The sequence below is a fragment of the Anabrus simplex genome, chromosome 9 (assembly GCF_040414725.1).
Source record: "Anabrus simplex isolate iqAnaSimp1 chromosome 9, ASM4041472v1, whole genome shotgun sequence".
Taxonomy (NCBI): domain Eukaryota; kingdom Metazoa; phylum Arthropoda; class Insecta; order Orthoptera; family Tettigoniidae; genus Anabrus; species Anabrus simplex.
In genome coordinates, this window is record NC_090273.1 from 116,500,413 (window position 1) to 116,528,229 (window position 27,817).

Consider the following 27,817-nt stretch of genomic DNA (forward strand, 5'->3'; position numbering starts at 1 on the left):
CCAACGCAATACAAATGACTATTTCAGTGAAATTTGCTACATTACAGCAAAAAATATATTGTAGGAAATAACGCAGTACAAATAAATATTTCAATGAGATTTGCTACATAACAGCGAAATAAAATATGTACTGTAGGAAATAAACTCGCCTAGTAACGCATGTCCGTTGTCTCATCACACACTTTGCAAAGGCTGATCTTTTAGTAGCGCACCCCAACTGGTGAGGTTTTTTAAAATTTTGTGTGGCTATTTCTAGCTGTATGCAGCCCTTGCAAGGCAGACCCTCCGATGAGGGTGGGCAGCATCTGCCATGTCTAGGTAACTGCATGTTATTGTGGTGGAGGATAGTGTTATGTGTGGTGTGTGAATTGTAGGGATGTTGGGGGCAGCAGAAACAACCTACCCCTGAGCCATTGAATTTAACTAATGAAGGTTAAAATCCCCAACCCGACCGGGAATTGAACCGAAATATTTAATATTAAACACAATGTGTACATACGATTTTAAAAATAGAGAAATTCACTGTCATTTCAAGGTTTCACCTTTAGCATAATGATTTCAAGGTTTCACCTTTAGCATAATGAGAAACAGGAAGTGTTCTTAGTGTGCAGTCGAACAGGTGGTATAGTGAACGGTGTGAGCCAGAGATTTCACAAACACAGTCACTGGATACCTCGTGAAAACCTTTCTTGTTACAAATATGGTGATGAAAGCCGTTAATTGCTCCTCTTGTACAGAGTTGATGTCAGTAAAATTGGCTGATTTCTATTCATTGTTCATGGCGGGAGTGTTAGAGAGTTCTGGGTCTATTTCTGCAGTTTTCTGGAGTCGTTCGTCCAGCAACCTCTTGGTAGCTGGGGTTGGTGTCAAAGTTGTCATCAAGTCTTCTATGCTAGCTGGTATACAAGTCGATTTGGTGAAAACTTTGAGATGCAGAGTACTCTGTCCAAAGTTTTCAGATTTCTGTATGAAAGGTCCATGTATCTCAATTGCATGTGATGCTACCGGTCCAAATTTCATCTTGAATAATGACATTGCTGTTCTTAGTGAAAGGGATTTGAGATTGTGAATCTCCATTGCAGCCATCGTTATATCTTCAGTGCGCCTTGTGAAAGTGAATCCAGTGACTCGTAGAGTCACCCCTAAGTATTTGAAAGATTTGACTATTTCAATTGTTTGGTTTCCGCAGGTAAATATATCCGTTGATGACAGTTTCCTTCCTTTCCGGAACTTCATGACCTTTGTTATATTCTGGTTTATATGCAATATCATTCTTTTGAGACCATTCCACTAATTGATTAAGAGCTTCCTGTAATGAGCTCTTGTTGTTCCATATAATTGCATATAAATATATGTTCACACCTCCAGTTACTACCTTTTGTACTATGTCAGTATGATCATATTAGACATCCTGGGGCTCTGGGCGGGGGGGTGTCACCTTGTAGTATGCCATTCATTTGTATTATGTCTTTGACTGAAGAAGACCATCACTGTAAAACTAAGTTGGATGCTCCTCCCCTTGGTGAAGTAGTAGTGTGATTGCAGAATTCCATGTGTATCACTGTATTTTTTTTATTGTTTGGGTTATATATTGAAAGTAGTGGAAAGGAAAGAAAAAAGTGGTTTTGATTATTGTTTTGGTCACAAGGGTCCCAGGTTCGATTCTCGGCAGGGTCGGGAATTTTAACCGTCATTGATTAATTTCGCTGGCACGGAGGTTGGGTGTATGTGTAGTCTTCATCATGTCATATTCATCACGACGCACAGGTCGCCTACGTGTGTCAAATCAAAAGACCTGCACCTGGCGAGCCGAATATGTCCTTGGACACTCCCGGCACTAAAAGCCATATGCGATTTAATTTTATTGGAGAGAATGGCACATGTAAATGGAAGCAATGTCAGGACTCTTAAGGACTCCGTTGCTGTCAACCTGTGTTCCCTGGTTGAGAGCCCCCTGGGGTTCCCCTTTTAGTTGCTTCTTATGACAGGCAAAAGGTACTGTGGATATATTCCTTCCCCCCTCCCCACAGGGGTAGGGAGAAATAGAAATAAAACACAAAAGGGTGAGGACTATCTCTGAATCTTCATACAATCTCAGCCTTCACATAGAATGGCTTTTTCCTCAGCAATCCCATCATTCAATTTTTCTCAGCCCCCAAGGAACTCATTTCTGCTTCCCAACTTCAGGTTATACTCATAATGCATGTGCTTGTAGATGCACAATAGAAACACTGTAAACTATGGTGTTCAATACGTTGGTGGCTGTCAGACCCGCTGGCAGGCCACGCCGACTCTTTACCATAGATTGAACAATTTAATAAACTTGATTTTTTTTTTTTTTTTTTTTTTTTTTTTTTGCTACGGGCTTTACGTCACACCGACACAGATAGGTCTTATGGCCTAGGAGTTGGAAGGAAGCGGCCGTGGCCTTAATTAAAACTTGATTGTTTTAACACATTGCTGTCCGGCCCATCTGACGTGTAACTGGCCCCTGTGGCCGGGTATGTTTTGGCAGAGACATGGAGTTATTGCAGGGTATCATAATTTAATAATTTTGGGTTCATTCACAGTTATATGTGTCCACTTTAATGTTTTTGGTGAGATCTTGTATTTCGGTTCATTATGGTAATGATTGATTCCTCCACCATGTACACCAACAAATCATTACAAATTAACAACTTGACATCATAACGTACATTTTCAGGTTCATGCGGCGAAATGTTAACGCCAGGCGTCCACAAGAAAGACTCCAAACACAGTATATTATCCTGTTAGGCCACTCACTGCCAGAAATAGGGAGAATACTATCAATAGTACTTATATCTAGACCATCTTTGCAATGTGAAGGAACAGGTCATTGTTCACATGGTGCAATAAACGTGTCATTTACCGCATCACTTCCACATAAATGCATGACACTAGCACTAGAATTATCATTAGACAATTCATATTCACTCTCCTTACAATCACGGGAAACATATGACAAATTATCAGGGTATAATTCATGTATAATATCACCAAGTCAATCCACTGTTTTTGTTTACCGGCGCCTCCATTTTTGTTTACTAGCATTGATGGATACACGGAAGATATTCAAAGGCAAAAACAAATGCCACTGATGCACTAAAACGGGCAAAACCAGTACTAAAAGAAGCGGAGATTTTCTACCATTTAGGTACATCAACGATAATCTCCAAATAGTTCCTCATTAACCGTTAGATTGCATCAGAAGACAGACTTGCACCAACACGTATTCATACGTGATCGGCTGCAGAGCACCATGCTTGGAAACACGTATTGATACGTGAGCGAACAGCATTGTGTTAAGATGGTTTATAAATTTTCAATACAGACCAACCATGAAATTTCTTTACTTCTTAACAGGGAGACCCGCTAGCGAGTTATGGCGTATCCCTATTTTTTAAATTTTTGCTTAATGAATAAACTCTGAAAACAATACACCGTTGTCAGCGTGTTAAGAAGGAATCATTCATTATCTACTGCTTCTCGTGGAACAGTGGTAAAGCGCTTGCTTAATGATTCAAAGGTTGCAAGTTCGAGCCTTGTTGAAGTTACTTTAATTTTATCATTGTTGTGTTGTAATGTAAATGTTAGTTTTGGAACAATACAGCGGCATAATATTAGTGTTAGTTTCTTCTTGCACACATCAAAAAAAAGTTATGCTTCACCCACCAAGCAAAAGTTGTAAGGCGTTCTGTACAATGTTGAAGTTGTACTTCAAAAGTAATGCATATTCCAGTTTATTTACAACCAAGATCAAACAAATCACTTTGACTATAAAATAAACAGATACACAATAAATTACATTTTAGCATCTAAAAACTTGAGGTGTAGTCATCGTGATTGATAGGTGACATTCCTTATTTACTTTATAGTGGTGCCAACATGAAACTGTCAAGTGGAATCTTATGATGGCCTACCTATAATCAATACATGTATAATTTTTAACAATTTAAATTTCAAATTCAGCACACATTTTCAGTATGCACCAGGTAATAAAAAAAAAAAAAATACTATGAGATGAATAGACTTATGTTTATTTTGTGGGTGTAGAGAAGGCATATGACAGAGTACCGATGGAAAAATGTTAACGGTATTGGCGGATTGTGGGTTAAGGGTTAGATTATTAAAAGCTGTCAAATGGGCTGTAGTGAGAATTGTGGTAGAATGAGTACTTGCTTCAAGGTAGAGTACATTCAGGGGTTAGACAAGACTGTAATCTTTCACCTTTGTTGTTTATAGGTAGGGACCTTAAAAAATTAGCATCTATTTGTTTCAAAATTAGCATCTCTTTTTTTCCAAAATTAGCATCTATTTTTCCAAAATGAGCATTTATTTACAAAGTTATAATAATCGCATGGTATTATTATTTTTAACGATTCCAAGTTTATAAAGTGCAATTATTGTCCTTGGTTCACACACAGTACAAATTCATTGTTCAGACGAAAGCATTGTCAGTACTTCGGCATTGCTTTTCTTCAGATTGCACCGTCTGTCTGTAACCACTGTGTTGTAATGAGACAACACGCGCTCGCTATCTGCATTGTTCATTGGGGTCCGCAACTACTCAAGCCAGTATTTAGAAAATATGCTGAACTCTGTCTGAACTGCAGTTAATGCAAGCATGACATCATCATTTTTCACTTTCTTTCATCTGGGTTTGAATTGCATGTTTCAGAGAACAGTGACCATACCAGATATCATTTCTTGAAAGATCTGTTACTCCAAACAATTTCTCAAGCTCATCTAATTTATCAGTGTTATTCAAAATGCTATTTTTTGTATACAAAGCTTGAGAAATTGACACAAAATGCTAATGGTTGGGGTCTTTAGCTTTCAATGTGGGTAGCTTGCACTGTGAAGAACGAGCAGCTTTGACAAATGTGTCTCTACATGCAGCGTGCTGCAGAGGAGTGAGCTTAATCAAAGCATCATCAGTTGCCGCAGAAAAATTCCCCCCACAAATTAAGGTAAAACTGGTGTCAAAGTTATGTAGTTTGGGGTAAAGGAGATGAGAGGTAGGATACCGAGACCATTCAAGTTCAGTAAGGAGGTCAACCAATCCAGCAGCATGATCTGTGACAAAAACCATGTGGGAGTAAAGCCTATTCACTTCTCGGTCACTCAGATCAGTTAAGTACTTAATACCACAATTGATGTCTTTCATGTCACACATCTTGAAAAATGTAACAACATCAGTAAAGTAAGCACTCAAATAGAAGACAGCCCGAAACCAGCTATTCCATCGGGTTATGACAGGTGCAGGGAAAAATTTTGCTTCATTTGAAGCACCGTACTTCGATATTAAGAATTGTAAATAATTATATTTTAGCTTTCTTGTGTTAAAAAATGCAGACTTTACCATCTCAACCACAAGATTTACATCTATCATCACTGTGACCTAACTATTGCCAACCAAGCTGATCTTATGTGCCCAGCACTATACATGCATTAAATGATCCCCTATGACCACACTTAATGTTTCATAAGACCGGGTCATGTATAGTTGGGGACAAATCATGACGACCTCACCTCACACCACTACTTTCCAGCGGCAGCCTCGTATCTATTAGCGACTTATAGGATTTACTACCTCTACTGCAGCCAGTGTGGCCAAATCGGCTACTGCACTCTACATGAAGAAAGAGTAAATACTACAGAGAGTGAGGAAGAAAGTGGTTTGACAGCATCTCCAAAACAAACAAGGATCACCTAAAACTCGTTAACTCAGCAGGGTGCAGGGTGTGATGACTACTGGCTTCCAGCTCGTTTCTAGGAACTGAGGCCGTCATGTTTTGTCCCCAACTATATGGGGCACTGCCACTAACAAACACTTTAACTGCATCATATATGGTATACTATAACTGCGCAGAACTTCTAAAACAGCACGAGAGCATTTTGTAGCATTTCCTGCATCAAGATAGTTTGCAGAAACAACGTGCAGCTCTCTTTTCGATCCGGCTGGGACTTGGAATATGATGATGAAATCACGATGGCCCATTCTATCTGTAGTTTCGTCACAAAGTATGCTGATGTTCTTCCCCACTAGAGCCTCTGCTGTTCTTTTCTGGTGGTCAGATGCAACTTATAGAAAGGAAGAAAGACCACAAATTATAAGAAAATAATTTAAAATTACTGGATCAATTGGGTACGGGTGAGATATTTCGATATAGAAATCGCATTAAAATTCGGTATCCTTCAATTTTGCGCGTGGTTTCGATGTCGTAATACCTAAACTGTACCTGATCAATGAAATCGAAGCTTACCCGGTAAATATACTTCATGTAGAATTCTCACACATGGCAGCTCTTCATTTGAAAACTCAGTAATCCAGGCTCTTAGCTCTGCTTACCAGCTTTTCCAGAGGTATATTTGCTTTGGCAAATACTTCAACTGTGTTTTTCGAGAAGTTATCTCTGGAAATTTTTCGTCTTTTACAAATATCTAACTGTGTAAGCAGAGAAGATTGCTTTCTTTGAGACGTACTAGCAGCAGGGATTGAACTTTCGTTATCGTGTCGCTTACTCACGTTTTTCAGATTTAACATTTTTCACAATGCTATCTTTTTTTCTTTCCACACCCAACTCGGCAATTATAATACTTGCAAAACACTGTCGCTGAATCTGTGGCGTATAAACCATCCTTTGCATGTTGCCGAGCCTTTTCGTGCACAGTTTTTGTCGTGCTCTCCATAACTTAAACAATCGCTCGACTTTCTACTCTTCACTAGTTTCAATTTTGAACAACAGGGCTGTGTTCACAAAAAAAGACTCCGAGTAGAGTTGGAGTAGAGTAGAGTATCACGGAGTAACTAGTAAGGTTAACTCTGAGTAACAGTATTTCGTGAACGCCTGGAGTGAATACAGAATAACAAAATGTGGCTAATCAATAAAGGAAGGTTATTTGTTTTATCATAACCTCACATGCGATGAATTTAATGTCTAATTTCCAAGTAAGTTTCTTCATAGCAGCATGCTATACGAGTTATTACTTTCCTCACCAAGTTGTGCCTTAAAACAGTATCCATTATTTTTTATCTCGTAGGAACAATCTGATTCTTCACACTGGTTCGCCATAAGCCATTTAGGACAACTGGCTATGTACATTATGTTAACAACTACGACGAAACTGAATTTAAACAACATTTCCGATTGCCCGGATCAGCATTCGAACATCTCCTCAGTCATTGGCCCTAAACCTTCCAAATCCTAAATCGGGGAACGAGGATGATCCACGAAAGCAACTTCTGGTTGTAATTGGCTCTTAGCACCTGTTTCGTACAGATCGTTTCGTGAGAGTTATAAATGCACTGTGTCGTATTTCTGAACATATAATTAAATGGTCTCATTCAGAAGGTCATCTAAAATAATAAAATTGTTTACGTACTATACATTTACCAAGGAAATCTTTGAAAGTTGAGGTTAATAAATCAGCTGTTCATTCATAACATGGGTATTCTTAAAAAATTCAATCATATTATTTCCGCCAATTATTAAAGTTGGTACCTGTTTTTCCTGTTATAAACGAAAATATCTCCTTCTTTATTCAATACGTAACGCCCTTCATTGTCAACTATAAAATAATTTGAATTCATTACCATGTCAATATACTCTCATTTTAATACTTTTCACCGCCACCAATGAATGTATTACTGCACATGTCGAGTTAAATCTACCCACCTACAGTATTTAAGCAGAGCTAAAAAGAGCATACTCTAAGTTAACTCGAATGCATTTTCTGAACACCTTGTTGAGTTAACTCTTTAGTTTTGTGAACGGATAGAGTGAACTCTGAGTTTACTCGGAGTTGGAGAGTAGTATTTTGTGAACGCAACCACAGGAAAACATCGCTGTGTCTATCTCGTTATTTCCGTGACACTCTATTTACATTTGTTTCTTATTCCCCTTGCTATTCCCATTGTAAATATCGATTAAAGTCAGCAAGCAGCAATCGATCGACAACTTTTCTCCATCGATTGGAACGGTCGAAAGATTTATGCATCATATTTTGAGTATTTCTGATGATTTTGCCGAAATATGTTGTTTTCGCCAGTAAAATAGCACATTTTCGCAGAATTTGCACCAAAATCGCATGTTCATACTAATTTTGTATTTTGGGTCACAATTTGCATTTTGTCTCGCTTATATTTATGCATAAAAATGATTTTATTCCATATTAGAATTACCGTAGGCTTGGATTAAGTACAAGATTCAATAATTCGCATTTATCGCAAATGCGATTTTTTTCAGGTCCCTATTCATAGGTTACATGGATCATCTATTGAAAAGTATAAAGTGGCTGGGAGGGATCCAGTTAGTGGAAAGATAGTGAGCAATTTGGCTCTTGCTGACAACTTGCCGTGAAAATAGATGCAATGTGTACATGATGAAAATTAGGCTCTCCAAAACTAAAGTGATGTCAGTAGGGAGGAACAAATCTGGAAGAGGTAGAGCATTTCATGTATGGTGTTAAGGATGTGTGTTCCCAGGATGGTAGGATGGTGAGACTGAATCAAAGTGCAGCAGAAGTAATGCAGTGAGCTTGCAGTTGCAACCAACAGTATTCGGCAAAAATAAGCTCTCAGACGAAACTACATTTACACCGGTCTGTTTTCAGTTCAACTTTGCTTTATGGGACTGAAAGCCAAATAGATTCAGGATCTTATTCATAGGGTAGAAGTATCGAGAAATATCGTTGCCACAAACGGGTGCAAAGAATGGCAGGAGGGTACTTGGAACAAGGAGATAAAGGTTAAGTTAGGAATGTACTTGACTGTACATATGAACTGGCTTCGGTGGTGGGGTCATGGGGCAAATGGAGAGGATATGTTACCTAGGAAAATACTGGACTTGGTCGTGGAGGGTGGGAGAGGAAGGAGGAGATCAATATGACTATTGTTAGATGCAGTTTCTGATGATATAGAGATATGGGTTATGGAACCAAATGAGGCTACAGAGCTAGTTACAAACAAGAGGATGGTGGAGGCATTAGTAAATTCACAGAGGCTTACAAACTGAACATTTGAATGCATAACAAACTGTAATGAAAATGGATAAATCAAATCAACTGTTGTCTTCACAGGGCACGGCCCAGCTCTGTGGCTGAATGGTTAGTATGCTGGCCTTTGGAAAAGGGGTCCGAGGTTTGAATCCTGGCCAGGTTTGGGATTTTAGCCTTTGTTAGTTCATCCCTCTGGCTCGAGGACTGGTAGTTACTGCCATCTTCAGTATTAATTTCATTGTAGGCTGGGCCCCATTCGCAAATACACGCAGGTCGCCCATGGGAGTAAACTCGAAAAACTTGTACCAGACCTCTCTGGAGGCGAAACACTTATTTTTTATCACAAGGCACTATCAGATGATATCGCCTCGTGTTGAGCAACAGAAGTGTATACATCTTTATAGACCATTATGCGTTTCACTGTTCAGTCTGCAAGCCTCTGTGAATTTAGTAAATGTCGCCACAATCCTCTATTTGCAACTACTGTAGTACTGTGGCTTCATTTAGTTCTCCACGTCTTATCTTTAAATGTTTAGAAACTGAGTCTAACCATCATTGTCTTGGTCTCCCTCTAATTCTCTTACCCTCCGTAAGAGAGTCCATTATTCTCCTAGGTAACCTATTCGCCTCACATGACCTTACCACTGAAGCCAAATTATGCGTACCGCTTCAGCATAAAGTTCATTCCTAACTTAGCCTTTATCTCATTCCAAGTACCCTCCTGCCATTGTTCCCAACTGTTAGTACCAGCAATCATTCTCGATACTATCATGCCGGCTTTCGCTCCCGTAAAGCAAAGTTGGTCTGAAAACAGACCGATGTAAAGATAGTTTCGTCCGGGAGCCGACTTCCTTCTTACAGAATACTGTTGATCATAACTACGAGCTCACTGCATAACTTTACTGCACCTTGATTCAATCTCACCATATTACCATCCTGGGAGAACACACATCCTAAATATTTGATACTATCTACATGTTCCAGCTTTGTATCACCAATCTGACATTCAATTCTCTTGGATTTCTTACCTACTGACATCAATTTAGTTTTGGAAAGGCTAATTTTCATACCAATAAGCAGGGGCGGTTTCTCCATAAGGTTGCAGGTTTGCGCTACCCCCATTAAACTTTTATGTTTATTTTAGGTCAGATTTCATAATTTGGATCTCTCAACTACTGTATTTTCAATCAACAAGACAAACCTTTCAAGAGCTTGAAAGAGCAAATATTGACTACGGGGTACTTTACAAGCCGGTACTCTTAAAATGTTCACTGCAGGAGCCGAAAAGTTTGCAGCGGGAAGTCAACCTGTGGTAGGATGAAACCTGGGCTGTTCGAGGGGTGCGCGGGGCTGCTAGAAGTGTGCTTTTGGGCTGCTAGAGGCGTGCGCGGGGAGAGGAAAAGATAGGCGTGGCTTCTTATACATTGCTTAAATGGAGGTTTATCAACCTGGCTCCTCCTACCACGCCTGACTGGATCCCTCGCTGTGCTAAGGAGCTAGCTAGAGCGAAGCATCAAATCGGCCGTGCTCCTACGTAACCAACTACTAGTCGTTAGAGACCGTTGCTGCTCAATGTGAAATTCTGTTATAGAACAGGAGTGTCATCTAGCGACACCGGATGGAAGTTCATTCGCTGGATCCCGGCCGGTTAGATCCCTCGGTGGTGGTGGTGGTGATTTTTGTTTTAAGAGGAAGTACAACGAGGTAATCATCCTCTTTATTAGATCCCTCGCTGCGCTCCGTAAGGAGCTAGCTAGAGCTATTCGTCCTGGCTAGAGCAACGCATCAAGCCGGCCGTGGCTGGATATATAACTAATGGCTCTAAATTTGAAAATAAACACCGCCATTTCTTTCAGTATTGTCGTGAGCTTTGTTACGTGCGTACAAGCTAAGTAGCTTACGGTATTGATTTCATTGTGTAAACATTCGTGTCAGCATGTGTGTTTTTATCAGTTAGTGGTATTTTCCCAGATCATGAATTCCGTGCAGTTTTTAATGTCTAGGCCGTTTCCGCAACGGACTGCCGAGGAAAAATCCGAGGTGAAACGAATGGGTAGGCCCACGCGACGTTCAATTTCGAAACCAGATACATTACAAAAGGATATTTTTTCAATACCGGAATTAGGTTACCTCAAAGTGTTTCATTTCAATATGGGAAGAGTTTTTAAATGAAAAAAAAAATGTTAATGCGTTGTAGTAATATTCCTGAAAATAGAAATGTAAAATGTTTGTTTTATTCTTAACAATAAAAAGTATTGTTGATGTATCCAGATTTGAAAATTAGCCTGCAATCATATTATATCATTGGTAAAAATTGTGCACCACTGAACTTTTAAACCACCAGCCGCCACTGCCAATAAGGCAAGTGGTCATGATGGAATCCCAGCAGAACTGTTCAAAATCCCAGGAGATGATGCTGTGAAAGTGCTACATTCAATATGTTAGCAGGTATGGAAAACCCAGTAGTGGCCAAAAGATTGGAAAAACTCAGTGTTCATCCCATTTCCAAAGAAGGGTAGTGCTAAAGAATGTTCAAACTACCGAACAATCGCACTTATATCGCATGCTAGTAACGTTATGCTCAAGATCCTGCAAAATAGGCTTCAGCAGTATGTAGATCGAGAACTACCTGAAGAACAAGCCGGTTTCCACAAAGGCAGAGGAACCAGAGATCAAATCGCTAATATTCGCTGGATTCTGGAGAAAGCAAGACTATTCCAGAAAGACCTATACCTATGTTTTATTGCCTTTGACTGTGTTGACCACAATAAATTGTGGCAAGTACTCAGGACTGTGGGTGTACCAGATCATCTTATTTGCCTTATGAGAAATCTCTACTGTGATCAGGAAGCTACGGTGAGAACCCTATATGGAACAACTGAATGGGTCAAGATTGAGAAATGTGTACATCAAGGCTGCATATTGTCACCTTATTTCTTCAATTTATATGCAGAGTATGTGATGAGGCCTCCCCTGCGAACCATGTGACCTTGATATAGATGTTGATCCCCAAAAGGATGGGATCTGATGGCCAACCAGGCATCAATTTTTGGGTAATGAGATGAAGTCTCTCATAGTGCATTAGCACTGCCGGTGGCTACAATTAGCCTACGCGCGAGTTGGCCGTGCGCGTAGAGGCGGGCGGCTGTGAGCTTGCATCCGGGAGATAGTAGGTTCGAATCCCACTATCGGCAGCCCTGAAGATGGTTTTCCGTGGTTTCCCATTTTCACACCAGGCAAATGCTGGGGATGTACCTTAGTTAAGGCCATGGCCGCTTCCTTCCAACTCCTAGGCCTTTCCTATCCCATCGTCGCCATAAGACCTATCTGTGTCGGTGCAACGTAAAGCCCCTAGCAAAAAAAAAAAAAAAAAAAAAAAATTAGCCTACACAGTGGCCTCCACGGCATGCAGTAGCCAGTGTCTTGGTAGGTGTGTTATGTACCAACTGATGAGCCCAGCCTCGCACATGGGGGTGAAACGCTGGCAACCAGGAATGAGTTAGCTGGAAAATTTATAATGTCCAGTAACGGACCATTTATATTGGCCATGTGACCTTGCCGCAGTGGGGAGGCTTGCGTGTCCCAATGAAGCAGATAGCCGAGCCGCAGGTGCAACCATATCGGATAGGCATCTGTTGAGAGATCAGACTAAGGAATAGTTCATCAAAAGGGGGGTAGCAGCCTTTCGGATGTTGCAAGGGCAGCATTCTAGATGATTGACTGATATGGCCTTGTAATAATACTCAACATGGCTTAGCTGTGTTGATACTGCTACACGGCTGAAAGCAACGGGAAACTACATCCGTAACTAACTCCCGAGGACATGCAGCTCTCTCTCTGTATGAATGATGTACTGATGATGGCTTCCTCCCGGGTAAAATATTTCGGAGGTAAACTAGTCCCCCATTCGGATCTCCGGGTGGGGACTACTCGAGAGGGGGTGATCATCAGGAAGATGGATACTGACTTTCTGCGAGTCGGAGCGTGGAATGTTAGAAGTTTGAATCGTTGTGGTAGATTAGAGAATCTGAAAAGGGAGATGGATAGACTAAAGTTACATGTAGTTGGTATAAGTGAAGTACAAGAAGAACAGGATTTTTGGTCAGGCGACTACCGAATTATCAATACAAAATCAGAGGAAATTCAGGAGTTGGTTTAATAATGAATAAGAAAATAGGACAGCGGGTAAGCTACTACGACCAGCATAGTGAAAGAATTATTGTCGTCAAGATAGACACCAAACCAATGCTCACCACAATAGTGCAGGTCTATATGCCTACTAGCTCAGCAGATGATGAGGAAATCGAAAGAATATATGAAGAGATAGAAGATTTAATACAATATGTAAAAGGTGACGAGAATCTAATTGTGATGGGAGACTGGAATGCAGTGGTAGGCCAAGGAAGAGAAGGTAATACAGTAGGAGAATTCGGATTGGGACAAAGGAACGAAAGATGAAGTCGGCTGGTTGAATTCTGCACTGATCATAATTTGGTCCTTGCCAATACTTGGTTCAAACACCACAAACGACGGCTTTATACGTGGATGAAACCTGGGGACACTGGAAGGTATCAAATGGACTTCATCGTGATTAGGCGGAGATTCAGAAAGCAGGTGTTGGATTGCAAAACTTTCCCAGGAGCAGACATGGACTCTGACCACAACTTGTTAGCCATGAAATGCCATCTGAAGCTGAAGAAATTGAGGAAAGGAAAGAATGCAAAAAGATGGGATCTAGACAAGTTGAAAGAAAAGAGCGTGGGGGATTGTTTCAAGGAACATGTTGCAAAAGGACTAAATGAAAAGGCTGAAGGAAACACAATAGAGGAAGAGTAGATAGTCATGAAAAATGAAGTCAGCAGGGCTGGTGAAGAAATGTTAGGAAGGAAGAAAAGATCACCTAATAATCAGTGGATAACTCAGGAGATACTAGACCTGATTGAAAAACGATGAAAATACAAGAATGCTAGAAATGAAGAGGGCAGAAAAGAATACAGGCGATTAAACAATGAAGTGGGTAGAAAACTAAGGAAGACTGGCTGAAGAAGTGCAAGGATGTCGAAGGTTGTATGGTCCTAGAAAAGGTAGATGCTGCATACAGGAAAATCAAGGAAATCTTTGGAGAAAGGAAATCTAGGTGTATGAATATTATGAGCTCAGATGGAAAGCCACTTCTAGGGAAAGAAGACAAAGCAGAAAGATGGCAGGAACATATCCGACAGTTGTATCAAGGTGAAGATGTAGATAATTTGGTTCTGGAACAAGAAGAGGCTGTTGATGCTGATGAAATGGGAGACCCAATTTTGAGGTCAGAGTTTGACAGAGCTGTGAGCGACCTAAATAGGAACAAGGCACCTGGAATTGATGACATTCCCTCTGAATTACTGACTGCCTTAGAAGAAACCAGCATGGCAAGGTTATTCCATTTAGTATATAAGATGTAAGAGACAGGAGAAGTCCCATCCGATTTTTGGCAGAATGTTGTTATACGTATTCCCAAGAAAGCCGGTGTTGACAGGTGTGAAAACTATCGCACCATTAGTTTACTATCTCGTGCCTGCAAAATTTTAACACGTATTACTTACAGAAGAATGGAAAAATAAGTTGAAGCTGAGTTGGGAGAAGATCAATTTGGCTTCAGAAGAAATGTAGGAACACATGAAGCAATCCTGTCTTTACATCTGATCTTAGAGGATTGAATCAAGAAGGACAAGCCCACATACATGGCATTCGTAGATCTAGAAAAGGCATTCGATAAGGTTGATTGGACCAAGTTACTTAAGATTCTGAAGGTGATTGGGATCAGATACCTAGAACGAAGAATTATCTACAATCTGTATAAAAATCAGTCTGCAGTGATAAGAATCAAGGGCTTTGAAAAAGAAGCAGGAATCCAGAAAGGAGTGAGGCAAGGGTGCAGCTTGTCCCCCCTCCTTTTCAACGTTTACATAGAACAGGCAGTAAAGGAAATCAAAGAGGACTTCGGAAAGGGAATCACAATCCAAGGAGAGGAAATCAAAACCTTGAGATTTGCGATGATATTGTTGTTTTATCTGAGACTGCAGAAGATCTCGAGAAGCTGCTGAATAGTATGGACGAAGTCTTGGGTAAGGAGTACAAGATGAAAATAAATAAGTCCAAAACAAAAGTAATGGAATGCAGTCGAACGAAGGCAGGTGATGCAAGAAATATTAAATTAGGAAATGAAGTCTTAAAGGAAGTAGATGAATATTGTTTTTGGGTAGTGAAGTAACTAACGATGGCAGAAGTAAGGAGGACATAAAATGCAGATTAGCACAAGCAAGGAAGAGCTTTCTTAAGAAAATAAATTTGCTCACTTCAAACTTTGATATAGGGATTAGAAAGATGTTTTTGACTTTCGTGTGGAGCGTGGCATTGTATGGAAGTGAAACATGGAGATAACTAGCTCAGAACGAAAGAGAATAGAAGCTTTCAAAATGTGGTGTTACAGAAGAATGCTGATGGTGAGATGGATTGATAGAATCACAAATGAAGAGATACTGAATCGAATTGCCGAGAGGAGATCGATTTGGCTAAACTTATAATACCAATATAATAGTCCGTTATTGGACATTATAAATTTTCCAGCCAACTCATTCCTGGTTGCCTGCATTTCGCCCTCGTGTGCTAAGTTAGGCTCATCAGTTGGGACTTAGCACACCACCCAAGACGCAAGGCTAGTGCATACCGTGGAGGCCACTGCATAGGCTACTTGAAGCCACCAGCAGTGCCAATGCACGATGAGAGCTATGTCTCATTTCCAAAAATTGATGCCTGCCTGGCCATCAGATAATACAGATGTTAATTCCCATAGGAAATTTAAAATATTTGTCCTGATTGAGTAAATTTATAATACCAATATAATAGTCAGTTATTGGTAAATTCTTGAAGCAGGATGCTACCCGACTTACACATAGTCCAAGTGAGGATCTCTCCTCTAACAGGTTAGGGACCACGGTGGTTTGTATAGTCCTAGCCACGTGAGCACAAGGAGGGGCATGACTCAGAATATGTCCAAGATGTCCACTCTCATTCCGTAGCAGCTGGTATCCCAACTCTCAGGACCACTTACTGGGCCACTCATCTGTTGCCCATGGTTCACGAACTAGGACTTGGCTACAGTAACCCACACCATGAACCAACTATTTCCTCATCATTACGAAGGTGGTTTGAAAAGTCCGTGCAAAGTCCGAGAGATGGCACCACTGGCGTGTATTGAGGTCATGTTTAGTTAGTAGCATCTCTTGAATGAACACACACACCAAGTTTCAGCCATATTGGTATATTTCTTTGTGCTTGGCATTCATGTGAATCAAGGAAGTCGAGAGATTTTCAAGAAATGGGCGAAAAAGGATTTCGTGTGGTGATTAAACATTTCTTTATGAAAGGCAAAATGCCTCAGGAGACTAAAAAGAAGCTTGATAAACATTATGGTGACTCTGCACCTTCGATGAGTACAGTTTATAAGTGGTTGCAAAATTTTCGGACAGGCCATATGGGCACAAGTGACGCTGAACGTTCTGGACGGCCTGTGGAGGTTACGAATCCAGAAATCATTGATCAAATCAATGATATGGTGATGGATGATAGAAGAGTTAAGGTGCGTGAGATTGCTAGTGCTGTGGGCATCTCGACTGAATGGGTATATAATATTTTGCATAAACATTTGGATATGAGAAAGCTATCCGCAAGATGGGTGCCACGATTGCTCACGCTTGACCAAAAACGGAATCTTGTGAAGTGTTGCAAGAATGGTTTGCAGCTGTTCCAGAAGAATCCGGAGCACTTAAAGCGTCGTTTCGTCACTGTGGATGAATCATGGATACATTACTATACTCCTGAGACCAGACATCAATCTAAACAATGGGTCACCAAGGGGGAATCTGCACCAAGAAAGGCAAGACCATTCTTTCGGTCGGAAAGTTTATGGCGACTGTCTTTTGGGATTCGCAAGGGATAATCCTCATCAACACACTGGAAAGGGGTAAAACTATTACAGGTGCATATTATTCATCGTTATTGGACTGTTTGAAAACCGAGCTGCAAAAAAAAAAAAATGCTCCCGCGATTGGCCCACAAGAAAGTCCTTTTCGATCACGACAATGTTCCAGCACACACCTCAGCAGTTGTGGTCGCAAAATTAATGGATATAGGATTCCAACTCGTTTCACATCCCCCCTATTCTCCAGACTTGGCTCCCTCGGACTACTATTTGTCTCCCAATTTGAAGAAATGGCTGGCAGGACAAAGATTTTATTCAAACGAGGAGGTGATTGCAAACACTAATGGATATTTTGCAGACTTGGACAAATCCTATTATTCGGAAGGGATCAACAAACTAGAACATCGTTGGATGAAGTGTATAAGCCTAAAAGGAGACTGTCGAAAAATAAAGAAGTTTTACCCCTCAAACACGTAAGTAGTTTTTATTTTTGCACGAACTTTTCAAACGCCCCTCATATCATTAGTAATACCATTTAAATCTTGTAACGGAACTGCAGCATCAGTTCAAACTGTGTTGTGGAAGAATGTGACATTAGAAATCTGAGTTAATTGGTGGTTGGGATGGTGGAAAATATGTCGAGTTCTGAGTAACTCGAGTGTGGGGGTGGAATAGGTTAATGATATAAAGACCCATTTAATCACTTTCTGCTTCACCTATAAGGGAAATGATTCAGAATAAGCAGCTGAGAAAATGGATGGAAATACCATTTGATTGAAATCATGTCTCTCTTGTACCTTGCAGAAATCACCCGAGTGCAGGGCATCCCTGACTCAGTTTACCTGGTTATTAGGAATTTCTGCAGGTTATACAGCTTGTGATTAGTTCATAACCACCATGAACTCATTTTAGGAAGATCGTAGTTGAGATTAGGAGTTTCTTCATTTCCACACCATTGAAAATCCACAGCCTGTTTCCAGTTTCAACCAGGTGAGGAATGGAAGGAAGGAATGAATGAAGCCCTTTTCTAGTGGTGAAGATAGGAATTGTGCTGGCTGCCGAAGCTTGCCACGCTCCTGGGGCAATGATTAATGACTGACAAATGAAATGATATTTGAGTTTGTTGCTTTAATGAAAGTTGACAGGGAAAACCAGAGTACCCGAAGAAAAAAATATCCCGCCTCTGCTTTATCCAGCTCTTGGAGTTACTGGAATTTGAACCATGGAACCCAGCGTTGAGAGGCCGGCGTGTTGCTGCCTGAGCCATGGAGGCTCTATTTCCTCACCATTATCATAAATACTACCATTTAAATCCTGTCATTTTGCAAGTAATGCAAGATGCACTAGGAAATGGGTGTACATAGTATGTTGTTTTACTGTGTGAAAAATGTTACTTGTTGTCTTCTTACACCAAAGTCCCTTATAAGAAATCAAGATGGCGGAGAGCTCAGTCATAGTGTAAAGTGTGTGTCAAGGCTAACTCGTAAATCTGCAAGATAAACAGCAACTAAGTGCCGTTTGCGACCTAATCTCCATAGTTTTAATAATCACCGTCCAATACTGACAAAAATCATGACGCTACGGGATGTAGTTCAAAAGGTATCGGCAATTGAAGATGCGATGCAGCATTTTCGCGCCCAACTCAAGGAGGCGACCAGCAGCGCCAACCGGGAGGAGAAACTACAGCGGCTGGAGGAGGAGTTCTGTGCGTTTCAAGAGAAAGTGTCTGGTGAACTGAAAGACATAAAAAACAATATTTTAAAAATAAAAGAAAAGCTGGACGAGCAAAGAGAACGGATGGACGAAGCGGAACAATACAGCCGCCGAAACTGTCTAATTTTGCATGGCGTCCCGGAAGCACCAGGTGAAAACGTGTACGCTAAAGTATTATCAACTATTAAAGAAAAACTGGATATCGAGCTTTATATGTCAGACATTGACCGTTGCCATCGCCTAGGTGTTCCGAAGCGAACAACGGCTGATGTGGTTGCCACGGGTAAACGCCCACTGATTATTAAGTTCCTGCGGTACCAGGATCGTGACCGCATTTGGAGGGCTAAACGTCGGCTAAAAGGCACGCACCTTCTCCTGACGGAATCGCTCACGGGTACCAGGAAAAACATTTTAAATCGTGCACGAGATCACTTTGGCCTAAATCGTGTCTGGAGCCAGGACGGTCGCATTGTTGTGCTATGTGACAATGGACGAAAGATGTTAATTACAACAATGGTACAACTTGTTAGTTTAATGTAAAACACGAGTGAGCATTGATACGAACTCATTACTGAGATGGCATTAATGGATAATGTTGTAGTTTTAAGTAAATGTGCGTGTATGTGTGTGAGTGAATGTGATTGTGCCCCTGGAAGTACTTGTGGTGAAAACAAGGTGAGTAAGCAGAAGTCTTTTCTAGATAATGGCTAGTCACAATACAAGTGCTATTTCTACCGATTGTAGTAACCTTGATGTCAGTGACCCGCTCCCACCCCTTTCCCAGTCGCCCCCCTCACCCTACCCTTCAGCAGCGTCAGCGGGAAACATTCTCAGGGAAAGTCTTTCAAGATATCGGCGAGCCCTACAGTGTTGTCATTAACGCGCAATCGTTAATGGCTCACATTGACGAAATACAATCCCTCTTTCATGATAGTAATACCTTGCACTGCATATGTGTAACTGAGACTTGGTTACAACCCTCACTTAACTCAGGCCTGGTTGAATTAAATAACATGACTTTACATCGTCTAGACCGAAGAAAACGTATAGGGGGAGGGTGTGCTATATACTGTCGTAATGATCTCATAAGTAAAATAGTGGCTACTTCAGACCAGACGATTCCCAATCGACCTGAGTTTATGTTTATAGAAGTTTTGGCTAACAATCAAAAGGTACTGATCGGAGTAGTTTACAAACCCCCAGACGTAAGACATATATCCGACCTTGAAATTTGCTTAGCAAAGTTAATTCCACTGTACGAAAATATAATTATACTTGGAGATTTTAATACAAATCTGCTGACTGCGACAAACGACTCATTACATTTACAAAATATGTTCTTTAGCTTAGACCTGAACATCCTACATCTAAATGCTACTAACCATCTACATACAGTAAACCGGACGACTCATACTTTGATTGACTTGATCATAACTAACAATACTCAGAAAGTTTTAAATCACGGACAGCTTGCAGTGCCAGGTATTTCTACCCATGATCTAACATATGTCTGCTATTCATTAAAGATGCCAAAATATGAAACTAAATATATAACACGCAGGGATATAAAAAATCTGGACAAGGAAAGAATACGACACGAAGCATATTATCTGCCGTGGAACGATATTTTACACATGGATGATATTGACGTAAAAATAAATAAACTATCTGATCTGGTGTTAGAACTGTATGACAGATTTGCTCCCAAGAAAGAGATCCGGGTGACTCGACCACCTTCTCCGTGGCTGACTAGTGAGATTAAATCAGAAATGGCAAAGCGTGACTCATGGTACAGAAGGTTTAAACGAACGGGTAATGCTAATGACTTTGAAAATTACCACGTTCTCCGCAACAGGGTTAAACAGTTAATCAGAAACAGTAAATATAAACACATATGTCAAGTATCGAAATGCAAGAACTCGACAGAAATATGGAAACAATTACGAACGATGGGTATAGGTCGAACGTTATCAAAGCAGGCGCCGAATGTATCTCTTGATGACTTAAATTTACACTTCACGTCGGCCGAATCCACTGTAAGAGCAAATAATAATAATAATAATAATAATAATAATAATTTTCATAACCGTACAAGTAATAATAATAATTTTTATAACAGTAATAATAATAATAGTAATAATAATAATAATATTCATTTTATGCCAATTCAAGATACATTTGTGTTTAAAGAGGTTGGTATAAATGACGTAAAACGAGTTATGTATTCTCTCAGATCAGATGCTGCTGGACACGATGGCATACCTCTGTCTTTCTAGAAATATATCATTGGTGCCATCCTGCCGATCGTAACACACATTATTAACTACTGTTTAACCCAAGGAATTTTCCCTACGGCGTGGAAGGATGCCCTCGTCATCCCAATCCCAAAAAAGGATGGACCCAGTATTCCTTCAGATTACCGACCAGTTTCTATCCTACCACCCCTGTCCAAAGTGCTGGAACGCCTGGTACATGAGCAAATCCTTACGTACTTACATAAATATGCTTTACTCGACTCTTACCAATCAGGCTTTAAGAAAAAACATAGTACCATGACAGCTCTGCTGAAAGTGACAGATGACATTAGATATGCAATGGACAACAAACAAGTGACAATACTTACTCTTTTAGATTTCAGTAGCGCATTTGATACTGTCGATCCTAGGTTGCTTCTTTCCAAATTACAGTCCTTAAACTTTAGCCAGAAAGTGCTGGAATTTTTCTATTCTTACCTCACAAACCGCCGGCAGTGTGTGGTTGCAAATAATAATAAATCAACGTGGCGAACAAAAAATATTGGTGTTCCACAAGGGTCAGTCCTAGGCCCTCTCCTATTCACTTTATATATAAATGATATCACCAGATCAATTAAGCACTGCAAGTACCATCTTTATGCTGATGATCTGCAAATTTATTACCACACTAGAACTAATAATATACAACAAGCAATATGTAACGTAAACGCTGACCTTGAGCAAATAGATAGCTATGCAATTAAAAACAACCTTAAATTAAATCCCCATAAAACGCAAGCCATTATCATCGGTACATCAAAGAATCTTCACATTTTAAAACAAAATTGCATTCCTCCCGTAACTTTAAATAGTACTGTTATACCTTATTGTGAATCAGTTTCTAACCTTGGTGTTATTATAACGGAAACTCTAAACTGGTCAACGCAAGTTAAGAATATCTGCAAAAAGGTTTATTGTGGCTTGCACCCCTTAAAACGTTTCAGAAATGTATTCCCTCGATCACTAAAAATTCAACTTGTTCGGTCATTATTATTTCCCATTTTTGACTACTGTGATGTAATTCTTACGGATATAACAAAAGAATTAAGCTTGAAACTACAACGCACTCAAAATGCTTGTCTTAGATATGCTATGGATTTACGGTATGACGCTCGAGTTTCTCCCTACTATAAACAATTATCTTGGTTACGACTAGACGACAGGCGTAAACTACATGCAAATACTCTTATGTACCAGGTACTTTCGGAAGACATCCCTGCTTATCTCTCCAGCAATTTTCGTCACCTTGGTTCTTTACATCTCCATGATACTCGCTCAGTGTCCCTCCTAGAAATACCTGTCCACCGAACAACCACATACCATCGATCATTTACTATCACCGCTTCGGGATGGTGGAATGCTGTTCCCAAAGACATCAAGGATGCTGCATCAAAAAGTATATTTAAAACCTCCTACCAGCAGTTCCTCGTAAAGTGCTTCCAGCAAGGTACAGTACCTGTATGAGTGGAACGAGTGATTGTGTGTGAAAATGATATGAGATTATTGCACAATAAAATAAATATTGGTTTAATATAATAGTTTAAATTAAATTAAAAACATCCCCGTTGTATTTACGAAGTAGAAGTAGTCTAAAAATAGCTAGTAGTAAGTACAGTATTTAACTTAGATCTAGTCTTGCAAGGATACAATTAGTTAAATTTGCATTTAGTATTTTTATTAAGCTTATTAGTATTTTTACATTCTTATTTCTTTTGTTGTGTATTGATTTTTTTTTTCTTTTTCCTCAAACCTGTATTATGTAGGCAGTTACTTTTTCTATCATTCTTCTTTGCATGTATATATTCATATTTTTGTCTTAAAAATTAGTGTTATTTGTAGTTCTTAGTGTTTTAAGTTAATGTCATTGTATGGAATAATAATAATAATATGTGTGTGGTTAAGTGTAAGAAAGGGCCAAGAGCCCTAACTTTGTCACAGAAAATAAAGGCTTCATCTATCTATCTATCTACTATACCAGAATATTAATTATGTAAGTAAACTAGGTATGTATTGTATATCAATAAATGCTGCAACTAATTATTACATTCCTTTGAAAGAATCCATGTCTCAGACTATTGGACTACTTGTTTGGGGATATGTGTTAGAAACATAATTGTAAGAGTAACAGCTGAGAGGATTCGTCGTGCTGGCCACATGACACCTCGTAATCTGCAGACGTTTACGCTGAGCAGCGGTCGCTTGGTGGGCCAAGGCTTTTCAAGGGCTGTAGTGCCATGGGTTTTTTTTAAAATTATCATTGAACAGAAGCTCCGTCTGTGGATCTGTACTAGTGTTTTGACTTCCAGATCCCAAGATAGTGGCTTCAAGCCTAGCAGTGTTAGTTGGAGGTTTGAAGAGCAGAGAAAGTCCATTCAACCCTCAGTGTTGCACATTGTTGGCATGAGAAAGATTTCCAGTGACACATTTAGTGTTCGCCCAACAAAATAAATTAAACGACCGTAGATCACCCAACAGAATTTTGGCTCTACCATCTGGTAGAGTAAATGTAACGTCCAAATTGACATGCAGGCGCTTTAAATGGTATCAAAACAAAATCTTTGCACACAGTGGCTGGAGCCATATGATAATCACAATAACTTAATGTTGGAATTCTATTGTAATAATGCCTCTGTAACAAATAATTTAAACAGCTCCATCCCTGAACATTTTAATTGTACATATGTGGAAATTAATTGTATTACACTATGTTTTATTTTAACCATACCCGGGCGACTGGAGTAGGACATTGATGATATGTTTTATTTGATCTCTCTGCAACGCTTCTTTTAGTTTCGTCGTGAAGAAGATGCTGAGAAAGCAGTGTCAGATTTGAACAACCGCTGGTTTGGAGGGCGCCCCATTTATGCTGAACTGAGTCCTGTCACAGATTTTCGTGAAGCCTGTTGTCGACAATATGAGATGGGGTAAGCTTATATTGTATGAAAGTTAAGCAAACGATGTTCTCATTTTATTGCCGTTATTCTATAAGTGGAGAGTAAAAATTTGAAAAATTCACTATGAACAGGTTGTTGTGTACAGCAAAAGTGTTGAATGTTCCTTTTTCTGTAATATGATTTAAATGTTTTTTAAAAAATTTGAATGTAGTCAGATGTACACTGCTTTGAATTTCTTTGTTTATATTTTATCATTTTCATAATTTCTGTTTATTTATTTATTTATTTATTTATTATTATTATTATTTTTTGCCATTTGCTTTACGTCGCACTGACAGAGATAGGTCTTATGGCGACGATGGGACGGGTACGGCCTAGGAATGGGAAGGAAGCTGCCCTGGAGTTAATTAAGGTACAACCCCAGCATTTGCCTGGTGTGAAAATCGGAAACCACAGAAAACCATCTTCAGGGCTGCCGACAGTGGGATTCGAACCCACTATCTCCCGGATGCGAGTGCACAGCCAACCCGCCTGGTTTATTTATTATTTGTTTTTTTATTTATTTGTCCAACTCCTTGGCTGAATGGTGTTGAGCCCTCGGTTCAGAGGGTCCCGGATTTGGTTCCCGGCCGAATTAATTATTTTGGCTCGGGGACTGTGTGTGTCCCAACACTCTCATCTTCATAGTCGGACAACTTACGATACTACTAAACAGCACAGAAACATCCATAGGCCTAGTGAATACATCCCTCCTCATAAGATTGGTCACTGAAAGAGTATCCAGCTGTCAAACGGGGCGAAATACACGTGTGCGAACCCGCAGGTGGGGAGAAGTGGAAGAACGAGACTTATATTTATTTATTTATTTATTTATTTATTTTGCATTGTAACTTGCTGTCTGTCTCACTTGGGTACAATTGAGGAGTTGGATGCAATAACAGCGTAAGTAGATTTACGTTATTTTGAGAAACAGAAGCTTGAAGTTTGTAAATGTTCTGAGTTAAAAGTAATATTAGGAATCAACCTGAATTTCATTTAAAGACATTTAAAACAGCCAGGAAATGTATTTCCCAAAGAATTTTGTTGATCTGTTAGCATATAAGAAAGACAGAGTTATTTAAAATTTCCTTTTGTACGCTGTTATTGCATGAAGAGCAGGAATATTATATTTTGTCATACACCAGTATTGATCAGGGAGATAGGAAAGCACGATCGCCCACTATAGAGGAACAAAAGTGGCAGTTTATCACACCCCTGTTCTCAAAAATGTCTAAACTTACTCAAATTAAGAACAAATTCATTAAAATAATTGTCCAATAAGAAAGGTAAAAAAAATGTTTATTCGTTATATAATATTCACCTTTTTCATTCTTTATTGCGTAAAGGGCCGAGAGAGGTTTGTTATAGTGTTCTCCCGAACTATGGTATTAGGCTACGGTGATTCCCCACCTTCCCCAACAAATATTTGAAATGTTATAAAATTAGAAACATTGCTCTTTCTGAACAACTTTTATTCCTATTTTCATTTACAAAGTGACTCTCTAAACATAAAAAACGAAAAGAAACAAAAAGCAGATCGCAAAGTATATAATCAGAATTTAGACATTGTATGTCTTACTTGTTTAAAATACTTAAATACCACATCATTGACCAAAATCAGGATGATTCATCTTTCACATGCTGCATTAGCAGACTCTAGGGAATCAATTACACACAGACATGACTTTCACATACCACTCAACATTTTCAGGTTTTAAGTATTTCATTAGTGAAAGAACATCAACCCTTTTGTCTGCACCAGCCACAAAACCTTTTCTTCCGCTCGCTGACATCTTCTCCAGCCAAAGAACTGGCGGCAACTGAACGTGCCGCTCGTGAAGCATGCTTCATGCAATAACAGCGTAGCACATGGTACTGGTTTTAGTGAGCTCCTGACCTCTATCGACACCCTAGGGAACTAAGACCTGGACTAGGTTGTAGTGAAGGGACCGGGAAATCCAAAAACGGTATTCATGCAATAACAGCGTAAGACTTACGCTGTTATTGCATCTAGCTCCTCAATTGGTAGCTCTCATTGTCACGTGATAAAGTAATTAATTCAGCCATAGTACAATAGAACCCCTGTTGTTGTTGTTGTTGTTGTTGAGTCATCAGTCCAGAGACTGGTTTGATGCAGCTTTCCATAAGAACCTATCCTGTGCTAACCTTTTCATTTCTACATAACTGCTGCATCTTACATCTGCTCTAATCTGCTTGTCATATTCAAACCTTGGTCTACCCCTACCATTCTTACCACCTACACTTCCCTCAAAAACAAACTACACAAGTTCTGGATGTCTTAAAATGTGTCCTATCATTCTATTTCTTCTTCCCATCAAATTTAACCAAATCAATCTTCTCACTAATTCGATTCAGTATCTCTTAATTCGTGATTCAATCTATCCATCTCACCTTCAGCATTCTTCCGTAACACCACATTTTGAAAGCTTCTATTCTCTTTCTTTCTGAGCTAGTTATCGTCCATGTTTCACTTCATACAATGGCACGCTCCAGACAAAAGTCTTCAAAACTGTCTTTCTAATCCCTATATCAATGTTCGAAGTGAACAAATTTCTTTTCTTAAGAAAGGCCTTTGCTAGTCTGCATTTTATCTCCTCCTTACTTCTGCCATCGTTAGTTATTTTACTACCCAAGTAACAATATTCTTCTACTTCCTTTAAGACTTCATTTCCTAATTTAATGTTTCCTGTGTCGCCTGACTTCGTCCGACTGCACTCCATTACTTTTGTTTTGGACTTAACTTATTTCCATCTTGTACTTCTTACCCAAGACTGTCCATACCATTCAGCAAGTTCTCCAGATCTTCTGCAGTCTCAGATAAAATAATATCATCAGCAAATCTCAGGGTTTTATTTCATCTCCTTTGTGATTCCCTTCCCAAATTCCTCTTTGATATTCTTTACTGCCTGTTTAAACATTGAAAAGTGGGGGGGGGGACAAACTGCAACCTTGTTTCACTCTTTTCTGGATTGCTGCTTCTTTTTCAAAGCCCTCGACTCTTATCACTGCAGACTAATTTTATACAGATTGTAGATAATGTGGAACCCCACTTTAACGTTTCTACAGGGATCTGATATTTTTAACCTTAAATGGCTGTTTACCTTAAATCGAGGTTTTAGTTGAAAGCACACTTTTTTCAGAGATCTTTCTTTGCCTGTAAAAACATAAATTGTACTATTGTACATTATTTATGGTGATAGCAATAAAACGAGGAGATATCTATCCTACACACTATACTGTAGTTATAACTTTGTACGGTTTGTGCTGAAGATTACTCCTGTGTTAAACTGCCCCTGCTATCTAAGCAAGAGACCTGTACTGCTACTGCACTATAACTAGCTTTGGCTCAGATTGTTCTTTGAAAATAAATGCTTGTTTGGTTACGCCCTAACAATATTGTTCCTTTGCACTATCATCAGATAACAGACCTATGCTATTTACTGAACCCAACTGAATAATTGCTGAAGGCACATACACAAGTAAAATGTGGTTGCTATATGATGGTTCATTATCTCTTACAACGCATCTTCATTGTACACTCTTATGCCTTTTAGCATTCAGTCTGCAGGCATCGTTAGGCCTCTGCAAAATAACTTAAGTGCTTCCATAATCCTCTATTTGAAACCAGCTGTGTAGCTTCCTTTACACTGACCGGCAAAATGTATGGATCACTTGAATAAAAAAAAAAGAAAGGCATATTAAATTGTGAAACATTCGTTTTATTACTTACATAATTTTGTCATGAAAATGATCAGTGTAAATAATAAAACAAATGTTTCACAATTTAACATGCTTTTTCTCTAGAAAATTCAAGTGATCCATTAATTTTGCCAGTCAGTGTCGTTGCACACCTCTTAAAACTTTGTCTCCCT

General features: G+C 39.5%; 1 protein-coding gene across 1 annotated transcript in view; it reads left to right on the plus strand.

Annotated features, from left to right (window-relative positions):
• U2af38 (U2 small nuclear riboprotein auxiliary factor 38) overlaps nucleotides 1-27,817 on the plus strand; it is an 87,381-nt gene that overhangs the window by 29,981 nt on the left and 29,583 nt on the right. The window contains exon 6 of the mRNA XM_067153484.2: nucleotides 23,782-23,915. Coding sequence (XP_067009585.1) covers nucleotides 23,782-23,915 — 134 coding nt within the window. The remainder of the gene's footprint in view (nucleotides 1-23,781; nucleotides 23,916-27,817) is intronic.